The 16,569-nt window shown below is 44.5% G+C and overlaps 1 protein-coding gene across 5 annotated transcripts in view; it reads left to right on the top strand.

The window, feature by feature from the left end:
- Positions 1-16,569, top strand: part of Znf385b (zinc finger protein 385B) — a 285,693-nt gene that overhangs the window by 193,724 nt on the left and 75,400 nt on the right. For all 5 annotated transcript variants that reach the window (XM_013346081.1, XM_026778761.1, XM_026778759.1 and 2 more), the window contains one exon: positions 1,145-1,287. In XM_013346081.1, coding sequence (XP_013201535.1) covers positions 1,145-1,287 — 143 coding nt within the window. The remainder of the gene's footprint in view (positions 1-1,144; positions 1,288-16,569) is intronic.

The raw sequence follows: 16,569 nt of genomic DNA, 5'->3' as shown, positions 1-16,569 counted from the left end.
TGTAGTAGCTCAGTTGATAAAGTACTTGCCATGCAACCATAAGGACGTAAGTTTTATCCCCAGCACCCACATAAAAGGCAACCAGGGTGGTACATTCTGGGGGATCATTCTTGCAGTATTGGCTCGGGGAGGCAGAGGCAACAGGATCCCTCTGTCTACTGGCTTGCCAGCCTAGCAGACCTGTAAAACCCCAATTAAAACACCTGACTCAGAAAACAAGGTGGTGGGTCCCTGAGAAATGGCATTTGATGCAGGCTTCTGGTCTCTACATGCATGAGTACACATGTACATAGACGCCTGAAAAATAGGCGCGTACGCATGCACACAGACACACACAGCATGCCACAGCCTGTCCTCCAGAGAACCAACCATGCCAGCAAATGTGTCTGTACTCTGACTGTTAATGACTAGAAAGAATGCCAACATCATTCTAAATTACCCAGTCTTACACTAAACCAGATACCAAAGGAGGGAAGAGCTAACATTACTATTCAAGGGGACAGGTACTCAAAGAACCCAAGTTCATTGGGTGTAAAAATTAAGACAAAATGATGAGTTTCTGTCTCCAGACTCCCTGTCTACGGCCAGACAACAGCCTACCTTCTTGCGTTCTCCAGCCGTGCCATGTCCAGACTTCCTCTTTCCCCTAGAGTAAGGAAAATTCTGTGATCATTTTTAAGACAATGAATTGAGTCATAACGATAGCCAGTAACTGCCAAAGTCCAAGTTTTCCTTCCTCGTAAAAAAACCGCAGTAATTATTTCAGATTTGCATAAAATTTGTTGCTGGCTATTTATTTCCAACAGTAAAGAGCATCTTGAGACCCCCCCTCCTTTATTCTCCAGCAGGCTGAGGCTCTGTGGGTTCTCAAAGATACCAGGACATTTGCAGTGTGCCACACCCGCTGGTGTGACCTGGGGACAGTGTGTCACCTGACCCTGAGAAGCCCTTGGCTTGTGCACAGGGAAGTACTCTGCAGGTCTCAGGCCACGGAGAGCTCTTCTTGTCGGTGTTCCTCAGGTGCTTGCTTCTGTGACTCTTGTGTTTGCCGGTCACAGCTCAGCAGCTTTGGGTTGGCCCAGCATGCCTGGGAGGGAAAGGATGTGAGTGAGAGACTGAGTTTGCTTTGTTTTGTCGTTGGCAGGCGGCGCGTGCCACGCTACGACCCTGCCTGCTCTCGTGCGCACACCCACCCTGATGATGCAGCCTTCGCTGGACATCAAGCCGTTTATGTCTTTTCCAGTGGACAGTAGTTCTGCTGTCGGGCTCTTTCCAAATTTTAACACAGTGAGTACATGCTGTTTTCTCTTATGTATGCCTCTGCCGTGTAATCTCTTTTCTTTGCCTGCGTTCCCAGGTAGACCGCGGGTAGACTCTGTTTCCAAAGTGTGTGGCTGAGGGCCCTCCTTCTCAGCTATACTGTGGGAAAATGCCTCCCTCGGAAACTCAGCGCACACTCAGCGTGTGGACTGTACTAATGCCTCCAGAGATGATGCTAACCTGTTACATTGTCCGGTTTTGATGCCCTGCACAGTGGTTTTACCAACTCCTTTGTTCCTGAGGCTTCATGGTGATCTTGCTCTCTTTGTTTCTCCTGAGGCTTCATGGTGGCCTTACCCTCTCTTTTGTCCCTGTGGCTTCAAGGTGGTTCTACCCTCTGTTGTCCCTGAAGCACACTGCTCAGGTGTGGTCAAGAGCACAATTTAGAGACATCGAGTCACATTAATTCTTTCCCCAACTTTCACTATAAAGAAAAATAAAAACAGCAGCTATGGGCTTTGTCTTTCTGGGGGCCTTTTTAGTTGGGAGATGTCTGAGATCAAGTCTGACTTTCATATAAACAGAGTTTTTATTTGGGAGCTCGTGTGTGTCCTTGAATCTGACTCTGACCAAAAAGGAAGATCCACATTTGAAATTGACGTATCTGTTATCTGTGCAGTGTGTAGCTGTTCCCCCATTAAACATACATAATGAATACTCGTGAATTGCTGGCCCCGAATGGCATATTCACGTCAGTCAGCCAACTTCCTTTTATTTGAATGAAAGGCATTTCCTAGGTGTGCCAAGTAGAGCCTTTGAGCAGCCTGGTTCTGGGCAGGTTGGAAACTTTGAGCAGGAGAAGGGTTGAACACTGAGGGAATGGCATGGATTCCATCTGCACCATAGATAAATGCATTTGGTGGGGCAGGGTGGTATTCCTGAACAAGAACATTCTAGACGCTGCCATGATCAAAACAAACAATGGCGTTATCAACAGCAACAGACAGTGTGCTTTGGAAGCCCGGCCAGATGGGCCCTCTTTGCAAACTCTCTTCTGCAGGAGTGAAAAAAAAAGCAAGAGGGTTTCTCCTCCAGGGTTGTAAATAGAATCTGTTGACAAGCCTTCTGTTGGGGCCCCAGTGCTTTATGATAACCAGCAAGTGGAGGATCGCACAGATTTGTAAAGGCTCTACCATTGACATGGCAAATAAATGGTTGACTGTTTCTGTTTTCTTTTCCTTTCTTTCTTTCTTTCTTTCTTTCTTTCTTTCTTTCTTTCTTTCTTTCTTTCTTTCTTTCTTTCTTGTTTTTCTGGCCAAGGCCAGCCAGTTTGGTTTTTGTTTTAAAAGGCAGCATGGAAATAAGATAAGGCAGGCCTATCTTGGCCACATGACCACATCAGATGTGAGAGTGACTCTCGGGAAGCGAGGCATTGAGCTTGAGTCAAGCCTGCCCCTGAGTCTGCAATCATTTCCAAACACCCCACTGTACTTGGAATGTTTTCTAGGTATTTGTTTTTGGTCCTGTTTTGGTCCGCTTATGTCTGTGGTCTGCAGCACCAGGGAGGGGCTGCTGAGAAGCAGCCTGGGTGATTCAGCAAGCTGAAATGTGCTTGCCTCTGTTCTTACATTTTAATGCAAGTCTCATACAAGATTATTAGCGCAAGCAGCATGATATATATATACTTTTAAATTGCCCACAGGAGATTAGAGCTATGTTACAAACATGTTCAGCTTCTAGGAAGACATTAGCACCCAAGGCAACTGAAAACTTCATTCTCTGCCCCTACCACGCTCTACTCCGTTCACTTGGAATGTGTTGTCACAGCTAGCAACCTCCTCCGTCCCCGCTCCTTCTGACCGCCTCACACCTAACAGATACCTGACAGCCAACGTGTTTTGCAAATACAGATACTCAGTGATGTTCTGTAGGTCACCATTGTCAATCTTCAGAATGCCTTGCCTGCTATTGCGTCCGGAATTTTTAAGGGCTTTCAAAAAGGTTCTTTCTTAACGTAAAAAATAAATTTTATATTGGCTTATTAATGTTGCATAGGGCTCACAGATGCACTGACATCGTATTATATATTTATTGTGCATAAGAATCTTATACTATATTGATAAAGCTCATTGAATATTCTTTTTATAAGGTTTTTCCTTCTTAGAAGAAAGTAAGCACTGAATGTTCAAATACTGCTATTTCTTGATTACTACAGTGAAAAAATTGCAAGGAAACTTATCAGAAATACTGATTTTGATCAATTTGCTAAATCTAAGTCATGCCCCTTCTTGTGCTCTATTAAGAAATAAGCCAGCCCTAGCGGGACCTCTCTTATCTTGTTGACCATGGTGCTGCACACCTGCCCAGTGCCAGTGGGCTAAGACAGGACGATCTTCAGTTCAAATTCAGCCTGGGCTCCATAGTAGAACCCTTTATCAACACACACACACACACACACACGATACAGGCACACACACGCTTGTGTGCACACACACACACACAGACACAGGCACACACACGCTTGTGTGCACACACACACGGAAGGGAGGTGAGTCTCTCTGTGTGTCGCTCTGAGGTGCAGCTTAAATGACTGTCCCTTTCTCGTTTGTGTGCACACACACACGGAAGGGGGGTGAGTCTCTCTGTGTGTCGCTCTGAGGTGCAGCTTAAATGACTGTCCTTTTCTTGTTTGTTCCATCCCAGCACCCAAGCCACTTGGAAAATTTCTTAGGAGATATTATGATGTGGTTGGTCAATGACCACATTTATTTCCTCGGGAAATGTTTCTATACTGTTACCAATCATTACACTAAATTGTCATGCATTTGCGATCATTTACATCCCCCCAGGGATTCCAGCCTCAAAAAACACTGAGGAGTCAGTGGTTGTCACTCCTATTGTCAAGAGGAGTAGCTGGGACTTGAATTAGGACCCTTTAACGTTGAAGCTTGTGTTCTGGTTCTTCAGGCCCTTGGCTCTTTAGGCCCCTGTCACCTCCCACTCATTCACTGGGAACAAAGCCCAATCAGAAATTTTTCCCTGTCCTTGGGTGATGCAAAAGAGGAAATGGCTTTTTGAATATGAAGTACACACTTCTTCCAGCAGTTCTGAAGAAGCAGAATATATCTGTAAAGCAGCTGTTGTGTCTCACAGCAGATCTTACTGTCTGCTCTTTCCTTGAGAAACAGGGTGACCTGTACTCTCGCTTCGCTTTCGGCCACCGCTGAGATTAAATAAATATGAGAAATGGGATCAGACCTCATCAACTTTTACCTGAAAAATAGCAATTCCATTGCTATACCAAGACCCAGAAAAATCCTCAGCTTTGTTACCTTCTTCAAGTTAATTTAAAATACATATATGTAAGAGCTGGAGAGATGGCTCAATGGTTAAGAGCACTTGCTGCTCTTGCAGAGGACCCAAGTTCAACCCCCAGCACCTATACAAATTGGTGCACACCTGTTTTAGTGTCAATTCCAGTGTGGATCCAATGCCTTCTTCTGACCTCCACACCCATGTGCATGCGCACACAACATATTTAAGAATAAAGTAATTTTTTAAAATGACATAGTCGGGTGTGGTAGTACACACCTTTAATCCCAGCTCATAGTCAGGCAGATCTCTGTGAGACCAAACACGGTCTGGTCTATAGAGTGGATTCCAGACCAGTCGAGGCTGCTTTCTAAGACTGTGTCTCAATACACAAACAGATACTTAATGTTTTCTCTTTTGTTTATAGTAGACCAGAGGACTGTATGGCGGATAAGAATTAAAAAGGAATTCCGTCACTGTCTAAAACAGAATGGGCACCATGTTCTATGTTGAATTTTACACGTTGCAGAATCTGTGCTTCCCAGCGTTCATTCAGAGGTTGCCTTGCCTCACATGCCACATGAATCTCTCCATACTGCTTCTGATGAGTAAGCAGAGGGCTGGAGAGATGAGTCAGTGGTTAAGAGCACTGCCTGCTCTAGCCTCTGAGGGCACCAGGCACACTTACATGTAGGCAAATTCTCATACGCATTAAAATAAGTAAGTCAATCTTTAAAAGAAAAAAAAAAAGAATAAACCATATAAGACCCCATCTAGCTGAACCGTGAAGAGACTGATAAGGAATCTGGCCATCGGCCACCAGGAGGGTGATGACTTGGGCCCTGGTCTGTGGTTATGTTATACAGAGAGATGGCTTGGTGTCATTCACGAAAGTGAAGACCATGAAAACATAAACATCCATTCTCTTTAAGATCTTGACCTTCATGGTCCGACCCAGGAGGCTTTTTTGGCTGGCTACACACTGATGCTCATTTCTCCCGCCTCCACAGCATTCAGGGTTTGTCTTTCAAGGGCTGCTCCTTCTCATCCAGCCTTTGGTCTGCATCATCCCAGCCGCGGACTTTTGTGTTTTTGCTGGTATGCAGTTAGCACTCAGACTGATTTATGCCCCAGCCCCACCCCCTTGCCAGTTTTTAACCTGTTCCCAACTTATTAAAGTTTCTATTTTTTGAGATTATAATATAATTTCAACATTTTTTTCCTTCTTGTCCCGGTCCAGCCTCGACAGGTTCCTGTGTTCCAGGGTAGGGGCGTGTGGATTAGAAATGTCAGGCAGAATAAACAGAGATACAAAAGAAATACAGAGATGATGTAAGATAGCGTCTGGAGAGCAACCCAGACTGAATCCCCCCCCCCCCCATTTATTCCTTATGACCTTTAAAGACCCCAATCCAAGAGGGGAAGAAAGCAAAAGACATTTTTACCACAAGACGAGGAACAAACAAAGTGATTACCTTCTTAATACCTAAAACACTAAGTAACCACAGCCTAGGTCGAGATACCCTGTTAGTAGCCCACACCTTAAGTCAAATCTGCTGTTAATAACGTTGAAGGAGCAAGAACAGATCTGAACCCTCTGACCTTTAGTCAAGGTGGAACGGATCTTCTTCCGTGGGCTCTGACACCTTCTCTTTCTTCCAAACCCTCTTGTCTACCCTGCTCCTCTCCTTTCAAACTCTGCCCTCCTTTCCCACTAGTTCTTATTGTATGCCCATGTAAATACATATATATCCCTAAATATAACCTAACCTAGTCTCACACTTCCGGCCTCCAGGAGTGTGAGAACATGAAGTCCTGTTGTAAAACCGTGAAGTCTGTGGTGTTCTGCCATGAGCTCAGTTTAGACACATTCACATCTTACATGCTTGTAGGTACTGGTAGGTAAAGCCACTTCTAAGAGGCTGCATCCCGCAAATAGGAAGAGATGTGTTTGCCTGCCGCTTGAACTGCAATCATGAGCTGCCTGGGGACGAGAGTCACCCCTCGGTTTCTCTTTGATTGACAGGTGCTTATGAGCCTGTTTATGTGAAATTCTCCTCGGGTCCTGCTATGTTTCTGCTACCCTTCTAGGAGACCACAGGCACAAACTGCTGTTTCACCGCAAGAGGCTCAATAACCTTATTATTTTGCAGGGGAAAAAAAATGTGACCTCACTCCTATCTTGAAATTATTTTTTTCTGACACATGATCAGATGTGTGGAACAGAATAAAGATGATTTCGGAGTCTAAAGTCTCAAGTCAGTGTGTGATTGTCTGAGTCACGCATGACAAGCTGAGAGAACACCAGTGCGCTAAGCAAGGTACCTCACCTTTCTGTCTGGTGTCTGAGTCCTTCCTAGCCTGCAAATAATCAACAAGCTCTCAAAGTTTGTCTTTCTTACAATAGAAATAATGCATTGCTTAAACATCAACTAGTGCTGAAAGAAAGAAATCAGAAATTAAAAGCCGTTTGACTTTGCCATTAGTTTATGTCTGTTGCTCAGCAGATGTCGCTGTTAGGAGCCCGATGTCGAGATGCTGGACTGTTTCACCTGCTGTGAATACCTGCATCTGTTGGATAAGCTCCTTATTTCTACATTCAGATATGTGCTTCTGCTTTGGTTTTTTATATAGCGAAATGCTTCAGCAGGTGTAGCCCAAAGTGAATCTTTGCTCTTTGGGTCTGGTTTTTATGCTCTTAACAGTGCTTGTTAGCATTAAATATTTATATATTTTGTATATTTTATAGATGCTAGAGTGTCTAACTACACTTACCCCTTTATCCCAACCAAATTAAAGAGGAAAGAAATAAAAGAGAATGTGGTTGAAATTTCATTTTTGATGAAAGCTTCAAAATACACTAAAGTGCCGTCCTCTTCTGCACGCTCTGTAAAGAGGTGTGTAAGAAGCTACACTGGGAAGAAATCGCCTCCAGTTGCTCAGAATCACTTGAAAGGAGTAGACATGGTCAGCCATTATTGGGCTTAGAATATTCATCAACAATGCCTATGAGATGATTACAAAAAAAAATTTATTTATAGCAAACCTATAAGGGGATTGGAGAGAAGGCAGAGAGCAAGCACCGCTCTGGCAGGAGACCTGGGCTCTGTTCCTAGTGTCCACAACCACTTGTGACTCCAGTTCCAGGGACTCTGCTGCCCTCTTCTGGCCTCTGCAGGCACCTGTACTCATGTGTACATATACACGCAGACACATGCACATAATTAGAAATAAATCTTGATTCAAAAGAAAGCTTTGAAAATGTAACAAAGAGATAACAAAGATTGCTGTACAAATACTTTAGCCACAGGTATACATGTCTGGAGAATATTGCACCCCCATGAAATTCTACACGGGGGAAGTATGTAGATATGATTGCTGGGAGCTCAACACAAACACGCAGTGCCCACACACACTCTCGTTTTCCTTAGACCACAGAATGACTCTGTAAAAGGGAGTTCAGTTTCTTCTCCTCGCCTGAATCCCCATTTTAGTTTCTCACTCACAGCCATTCTCTGGGTATTTGGTGCTGCACTCATTGTGCTGAACAGGGGATAACTTGACAAACAAGTCACAAGTTGTTCCCTGGCAGGAATTTACTGAAAGATCACGACGATTCTACTAAGATTTTGATCGTCCTTATGCGGGAAGTACCCCAAGGTCTGGGGGGGGGGGTCAAGGAAGAGGCCTCTGTGGTTCCACCATGCTGTGTCCCCTATGCCCCTTTCATTATCCCAGGCTCAGCCTTATGGGCTCTGGGCTGAGTCCTCAGTGCTAGGGTTTCAAGGATTATGTGTACTTGGAGGGTTCACTGAACTTTTCTGGCAAAGTAGGCCCTTGGCCTTGGCACCTCCCCGGGCCGGCATTTTTCAAGAGTGGAGTCACCTTGGAAAGGGTATCAACATCAGGCCATCTTCCTTAAAAAACTCATCTTATATCAACTGACATGCTCAGTGTGTTAATTCTAAGTAATTAGGAAAAGAAGAAACCTCTAGCCTTGTTCCTTTTTAAAAAAAAATTACAGCTTTATTAATTTGAGAATTTTATACTATGTATTTTGATCATATTTGCTCCTGCTTCTCCCCCTAACTCCTCCCTTATCCATCCATTCTCCACTCCCTATTCCTCTAAGTTTGTGTCTGGCTTTTTTGTTTGTTTTGTTTTGTTTTAAATAACCATCAATTCCAATGTATGCTGTTCATATAAATTCAGGAGGTGGGGCTATCCACTGGAGTATGGATAAAGTACCAGGAGCCACACCCTTAGAGAAAATTGATTCTTTCTCCCCTAGAAGCCATCAACTGCCTGTATCACTTCAGTTGGGGGCGGGCCTTCCTAAATCCCCTCCCCTTCGATGCTAGCGTGTTGATGATTGGCTTGATCTTATGCCAGTCATTTTCAGGCAACCACAGCTGCTCTGGGTTCATGAGTTCAGAAGATACTGGTTCACTCTTGTCTTCCAACGCCTGCCTCTTCAGTCTTCCTGCCCTCTCTTCCACATGATTCCTCACACGTGTGGCAGGCAGGGGGGTGGGAGGAGAAGAGAGAGTTTGCTGTGAAAGTCCTATTTGTGGCTGGTCCCTTCAGAGACACTTGTTCCCAGTTGTGAGCATTAACTACTGTCCACTGCATGGGGGCTTCTCTATTGAAGTCTGAGAAGTGCACCTGTGGATGGGTGGAGAGATATGGTTTTAGAAACAGTTGGATACTGTGTTCATTTAGCAGAATAATAGTGGTTGGCTCACCCCTGGGGCAGTGAGTTCCCAACCATAAGTTCTTGGCCAGATTTACAGTATCAGGCACAAGTTTCCTCCTATGGGACATACCTTAAATCGTATTTGAAAGTGGTCAGCTACCTCCATAAAACAGCCTGTTTTTAGCTTGCCACAGTCACCCAAGTCGTTGGGTGCCTATAATAAAATGGAAAAGCTCAATAAGAAAGTAGGGAAATATTAATACATAAAATATTTTCCACAGCCCGGGAGAGGAATTTCTAAGTCAGAGGCTCAGTGATTGATGGGAGTGGCACCCGAAAAGCCCGAGAGCTCATCCAGTAACACAGTGTTTTGTCTCTGTTTTCCTTCTTCTGACTTTTCCGCCTTCTAGATTCTTGTGCTCAGAATTAAGCAGTGCGGTCTCTTTGCGGATGAGCAGCACCCTGTGGAATATTCCAGTCTCTTTGCTTTTATGGTTGCATTGAGGGTGCTAAAGATGAATTGGAGTGCTATTTAGCAATCTGTGAAGTTAAAACACATCTGCAAGCTTAGGAATCCTGGAAAAAGAATCTTTCCCAAATCAAGCTTTTGCTTTAGCTTTTTTACAACTTCCTTTTTATGTTCGGATTCTTGAAACAAAATGATAAATAGCTTAAATTGTATGAATGATACCTTGTTTCCCTGGGACTCTGAATCACAGGGTGTTGGCATGTTTTGAAGATATATGACAATTATTTTAATGTGCTCGTACGTGAAATAGGCTACCTGTGTCATTGTGGGGCACTCTGTGGCTTGGAAGGTTGAAGAATATAACCCAGAATCCTTGTTTCTTCTAGTAGAGGGGCCTAGTGCTGGACATAGTGAGATAAGCAAGGCTGGCCTCCACTTTCACCTTGCTGGGATTGAAGTGTGCTCACTTCTCACAGCTTGTTCACGTGGGGCATAGCTCTAAGTGCCTGACAAGTCCTCCCCAAGCCAAGCTGAGAACCCCCCCTGCACACTGCAGACGCTGTATGGGGAAGACAGGCTCGTCCCTTCAGTCTCAATGTGCTCGCTTGTAAGCACAGTTCCTAGAGCCAGCTGAAGGTCTGAGATGCAGCAGACAGAGCAGATCTCCCCCACCGGCCTGCGACTAAGGAAGAGCTCCCCTGGTCGAAAACATGTCTGCTTCTCACTTCGTCGTTTCTCGCGCGTGGACACCAAGCTTCTGTCACATCTAAGATGGGTCTTTGTCACAGCGGTACAATCAAACTCACACACTCTCCTTTCCCATCAGACACGGAAATGATAACCCGTTGCTGCTGTCAGGCAGGAAGCTGTGAAGCACTTCCCATCTTCCTTTCTCAGGGTAGTCAGTCATGGATTCATGAGATTCCACCTCTTGCAGAAGCAACCAGGAGGATCCTCTTTAATCTGAGGAGTGACTGCCTGTGGCTGGCTCCAGGGAAGCCATGACCCTAGGCTCTGTTGGCCACGAAGGCAGCGTCCAGGTGGGAGCCGGAAGGGAGAGGACCCTGCTGTGTTCCAAGCAGCGAGAGTGATCTTGAGGTCACTTTGTGTCATCTTTCTCCATCTTAATACGGGGCCTGATGGTGCCTTCCTCATCAAATCATTATATAATGAATGTTTGTGTTGATTATTTTCAAAGAGAACTGAGCATGGTTGAATATTTAGGAAACTTCTAACATTTATTGAATTTGGGTTTTCTTCCGGGAGGGAGAGATTGTTGTGAAACACCACAACTATTTTTAATTATTTAAAATAATTTTACATATCAGATGTTTACAAAAGGACTCAACATAGCAAGGCACTATACTTACAAATAAATAGTAATTTATATTAATGTTTCAGTCCCTTTGATCCCTTTCTAACTGTAGTAAATAAATAGTGTTCATCACTGAAACAGGCTTTGTGCATTAGAGTAACCCTAGTTAACATAAATACCCAGGTTATTCATGTGTCCAAGAACTTGAGTTTATAAAACGGATGCTCCAGTTTAAAATATCTGTACTTGGTTGGTTTGCAAAACAATGGCCCTCAAAGAGAGTGGCACCATGAGGAGATGTGACCTTGCTGGAGTAGGTGTGGCCTCACTGGAGGAAGTGTGTCACTGTGGAGGCGGACTTGGAGTTGTTTTACACACTCCAGTCAGGTCCAGCATCTCAGTTCACTTCCCATTACCTGGGCAAGATATAGAACTCTGGGCTACCTCTCCAGAGCCGCGTCTGCCTGCACGCTGCCGTGTCCCGCCGTGATGATAATGGACTGAACATCTGAACTGTAAGCCATCCAACTAAATGTTCTTCTTTCTAAGCATTGCCGGGGTCATGGTGTCTCGTCACAGTGGTAGAACCCTAATAAGACACCTGGTTCTCTGTGTGTTCAGTTTGGTCCAGCTGGATGAGATGATTGGCAGGCCATACTTATAGATCACAATCACCTGACCTCCTCCATGCACTAAAGATGGCCACAGCTGAATTCAGGGAAGGCTTGGTAGAGCTCTATTCAGTGGAGGTTGGGCGTGAAAAAAAATATACACAATTAATTTGCTTGGACTCCGTTTGTCTTTAAAGTTACTCGGAAAACTCTTGGGAAGCTGGAAGCTGTTTTCCGTGAGACTTTGCCATGATGATTTGAAGATGCCATAGTCTACATTGTTCATTATGGAAACCACAGCTAGGCCAGCGGCCACTTAGGAAGTGATTTAACCCAGTTCTAAGAGTCAGTGTACCAAGTTCTCCTGCACGTCCGGATACTGAACGTTTGTTCCCCAAGGTCCCTGGGCGTTTTGTTTTTGACTTACACATCTCCCACAACCCCTCTTCCCCACACACCTTTTCTCCTGAATCTCAATCACGTCACCCAAAATCTGAGTAACTGCAACTTACTTGGTTCCATCCTGACTATTGTATAGGCAACTTTTAGGGTACATATGCAAGACAATCATTTTTTTCTCAGAATAAAAATGTCGGCTTAAATCAAATTTTACTCAGGGGCATTTAATCATAGATATATCCACAGAAAAATACTAAGTCTTTAGACTTTCTAAGTTTAAACTGATGTATTTTTAAAATCAGTTATTTTTTTTTTTTTAAAAAAGCACATTTTAGAAAGACAGAATGTACCACACACCCGACCAGGCCTGGTGCAATCAGACCCTGCATTGTCTTCGGCGAGCTGCCGTCTCCCTGACCTGGCCCCTAGGATGGATGAGTGGCTTCTGGGACCCCGAATGTGGAGCTCTTTGAAGCCGCATGTCTGGGGAGCAGCCCTTTTGTTACTGCGCCCGTGTAATATCAGAATTTCCTGGGAGTGGGTCATCACAGGAAATTATCAGCAATTCATAGACTTTCCTTTCTGCGCTCACTTCAGCCTCAAGGGTAATCACAAAAGATTATAGTCTCCATTTCAGCCTTCACATCTCCGAAATATTCTCCTGTGCTGAGAACGTGATTGATTCCCAGAGGACAGCTTTTAACCCTAACTTTAGGAGGGCTGGTCAGACTAAAGTCTTTTGATGACTGCCAATCATTGAGATTGTGGATGATTCTGGCAGATAGTTGGCGATTCCCGACTAATTATACCAAGCATTTTAGACAACATGACTTGTATTACTAGGTAGAGGTATTTGTCCAATGTTAGTGAAAATGTTGGGCATGATGGGAGAAGCATAATGGTCAATAAAAATTTCAGATGAATGTCATGAAAATTGAAGGACAAGCATCCTGATAGAACTGATTTCAGAAAGTGAAAAAGATAATAATAATTTAGGACTATTTCCGAACATCTTCCCACTGCATGGACGTACTGTAAATAGCTTTTTGCTCAAATGGTAAAGTCTTGGGGATTTTGTTTGTTTTACCAGCTGTGTAGCTCAGGCTGGCCTTGAACTCATGGCTTTCATCTTTTCTCTACCATCTAAGTGATGGGTTACAGGCATGTGCCACCATGCACCATCTAAAACAATAAATCTTTCAAGTGTTGCTGAGAGACATTTGTTGTGTTTCCTGACAAAGCACGATGTCGTTCATGTAGGTTTTTCTTGGTTTCTTTCGTTGTTGTTGTTCATATGTAATGTGTACATGCATGTGCACACATTCATGCGCATGTCGAAGCCAGGGGTAGACACTGGATGTGTTTGAGACAGGGTCTCAAACTGAACCTGATGCTCTTCAATTGCTAGACTAGCTAGCCAGCAAGCTCTGGAGACCTGCCTGCCTGCCCCTACTCCAGAGCCGTGGTTACAGGCAAACGGCACCAGAGTCATGCCTGCCTGTCCTATTCTGGAGCTGTGGTTAGACGTATGGCACCAGAGTCCTGCCTGCCTACCCTACTCTGGAGCCGTGGTTACAGACATATGAAACCATGCACAGCTGTTTTCTATGGGTCCTGGGGATCTGAACTCACAGCAGGGACTTTATTCACCAAGCCGTTGTCCAGCTCCTCGGTTTCTCCATTAGGAACTGTCAGTGCTGTATCTGAGTAAGCAAACGAGATGGATTTTTGGTTGGCTGACTTTGTTCCACTGCCTGCGCTGCCCGCACTTTGCGGTCGCGCCCGTACTTTGCGGTCGCTCTATTTAGAAAGAAGCCTTTGAGGATCTGGAGTAAGTTTGGATGGTGAATTTTCTTTTCCTGGAAATCGCCATCTCCTTACCAACGTAAAGGAGAGAAAATGAAGATGGTTAAAACGACTTTTGGATTGAACTCCATGCCTCTTTTGCATTCATGTAAAATAGTTTCAAGTCAAATGAACAAATGTTAAATGTCAAGCTGTACAATTAACAGAGCCTTATTCAATAAAGCAATTATCACTGTTGCAAGCAGAGGGAGGCATTTGAGCACAGCGTTGTACTTCCCCTTACAACTGCCATGTATTTTTATAACATAAATGGAAAAACAAGCCTGAGCCAGGAACGTTTTCTCCTGAGAAAAGCTGATAAATGCATGCAGGTACAGTCACACAAAGGGACAATAGGAATAGGAAGGCATGATATAATAAAAGCTGCTTTTGATAGATAACCCATGGCCGTAGAACCACTCAGGCACTGCTTGACAATTAAAATTTTAAAATGTTAAGTTTGACAAGAGGAGCCTGCAAGGAGCAATAGAAAGCTCAGATCTGAGAGTCTGGGTGTCCTCCTTTGTTCCCGGTGAGAGGAAGGGGTGGACGACGGACGACATCAGAGTTCACTGGCAGGATGCTCCAGCCACACTGGCTTCCGGGTGAACTGCTGTCAGTTTGAGTATGACGTCTCCTCTGCAGGCTTGAGTGTTGAATGCTTGACTTCGGCTGGTGACACTGTTTGGAGAGGTTCCCGAAACTTTAGAAAGCACAGGGCCTTGTTGAAGGGCACAGGGAAGATGCCATCGAAGGTCAGCCCTGGTTTCTAGTCTCATCCTCTCCTCTGCTTCCTGCTGTCTGGAATGCTTGTTTGGCGCATTGTTAGATTAACATTTTGTTTTTGTTGTTTACCCAAGATTCAAGTTTAAGGCTACAGTGTATCTTATTTGTAGAACATGTGCCTAGCTATGTGAAAGGCTCTATCCTCAATCCGGAAAAAGCAAATGAATAGAAACGTAAAATTTTACTGTCTTAGATTTTTGTTTGCTCTGTCTGACAGCGATAGTTAAAGAGGCTTCTATAGATCACTAAATTTCTCAAAAGTTCTCCTCTTTTTCAAGTGAAGAAGCTTATATAAAATCATACTGATTTGCCGGGTCTGAGCTACCTGTGCCAACTAGAATTCCATTTTCACAGTTAGGATCCTTTTTAGATGTGTGACTTCTATGTCTCAAAGCAGAATTAAGCAAAGGAGTGTTCTGGGTGTGGTGGCACATGCCTTCACCCCACCTTTGCATTTTCCTGGCAGAGGCAGCACATCCTGGAGGTCAAGTCTACAAAACAAGTTCCAGACTAGACAAACCTACAGTCCCGTGGGTAGTCCTGGAGATTGTACCACCACATAGGGAGTGGCCCAGGAAATCCATGCCTGGTGTGAGGGCTGCAATATTCCAGATGCATTGCATCTAACCTCATGCATGTCAGTCAGCGCGCTCAGAGTGAGCGTCAGCAGTGAGTTATCGGGCATATTCAGGGGAAACTGTTCCTGCTTTGCAGAGCTCAGAGTCTATCAAGCAGGCCCACGTTTCTGCCTTTACCTAGAGGAGTTTCCTTTTCGTCTTCTCTGTTTCTAATCTGCATCCCGGACCTGATGCCTCCAGCCCTGTGCTGTATATGTTGAGTTCTGGGGCAGCATTCCAACTTGTTTAGGCAAAGCGGTTTTGAAGGGATGCCATTTCCTATGCTTTGCTGGTCCCGCTGCGTATTGATTCTTAAATCAGGAAAGATCACCTCCCTCGTCTCTCTGAAAGCTCTTGTAGTGTTTTCTTAGCCTTTTACAGAAAGCCAGTAAACCTATCCTTACTTACAGGAACTTGATGATCTCTCACCAGCCGTCCTTAAAACTGTCTGTTAGTGTCAAACGTAGAATCAGGTGACATGCATGCAAGTCCCCCCACACACTTAAAATACTGAAGAATTAATAATAATAAAAAATACTGAAGAATTCTATTTTTAAAATAATGTTTTTCAGACTTATGTTGGTGATGGTATAAGTCACAAAACAGCCCCACAGCACTTCAGAATTATGAATAATAAAAGGGTTATTTATTTAAGGGGAAAACCTTTACAGCTGCTTTTATACTATAAGAGTCCACGCCCAAGTAGGCTGGTATCTTAAAGGCTATTGGCTGAAGGAGCAGAATGCACTACCACAGCATGTTGGGGTGCTGAAGTGTCTGCTATGGAAATTCAATGATGTCTTTGAGAGTTGTTTTTTGGGGGCCTGGTGAGATGGCTCAGTGAGTGGGAAAGAAGGCGGCTTGTTGTGTAAGGACAGGGCCTGAGGGATTTCTGACTCCCTGTGCCCACATAAAGAACAAGGGGTGGCCAATGGTGTGCCTGAGACCCTAACATCGGAAGTGGAAGCAGCTCAGTGGTCAGCCAGACTAGTGACAGATAACTGAGCTGCTGACTCAGTGAGGTACCTGTCTCAAGAGAATTAGGGGGTCATGGTTGAGCAGGGCACTTGATGTTCTTCTGCACACACGTGAGTACAGACATGCATACACCACACACACACATGTACAGACATGCACACACCACACACACATACAGACATGCATACACCGCACACACACATACAGACATGCACACACCACACACACACACACATGTACAGACATGCACACACACCACACACACATACAGACATGCACAC

The sequence above is a fragment of the Microtus ochrogaster genome, chromosome 4, assembly GCF_000317375.1.
Source record: "Microtus ochrogaster isolate Prairie Vole_2 chromosome 4, MicOch1.0, whole genome shotgun sequence".
In the NCBI taxonomy this organism is placed as follows: domain Eukaryota; kingdom Metazoa; phylum Chordata; class Mammalia; order Rodentia; family Cricetidae; genus Microtus; species Microtus ochrogaster.
The sequence above is the reverse complement of the archived record's forward strand: the minus strand, read 5'-3'. Positions and strand labels throughout refer to the sequence as shown.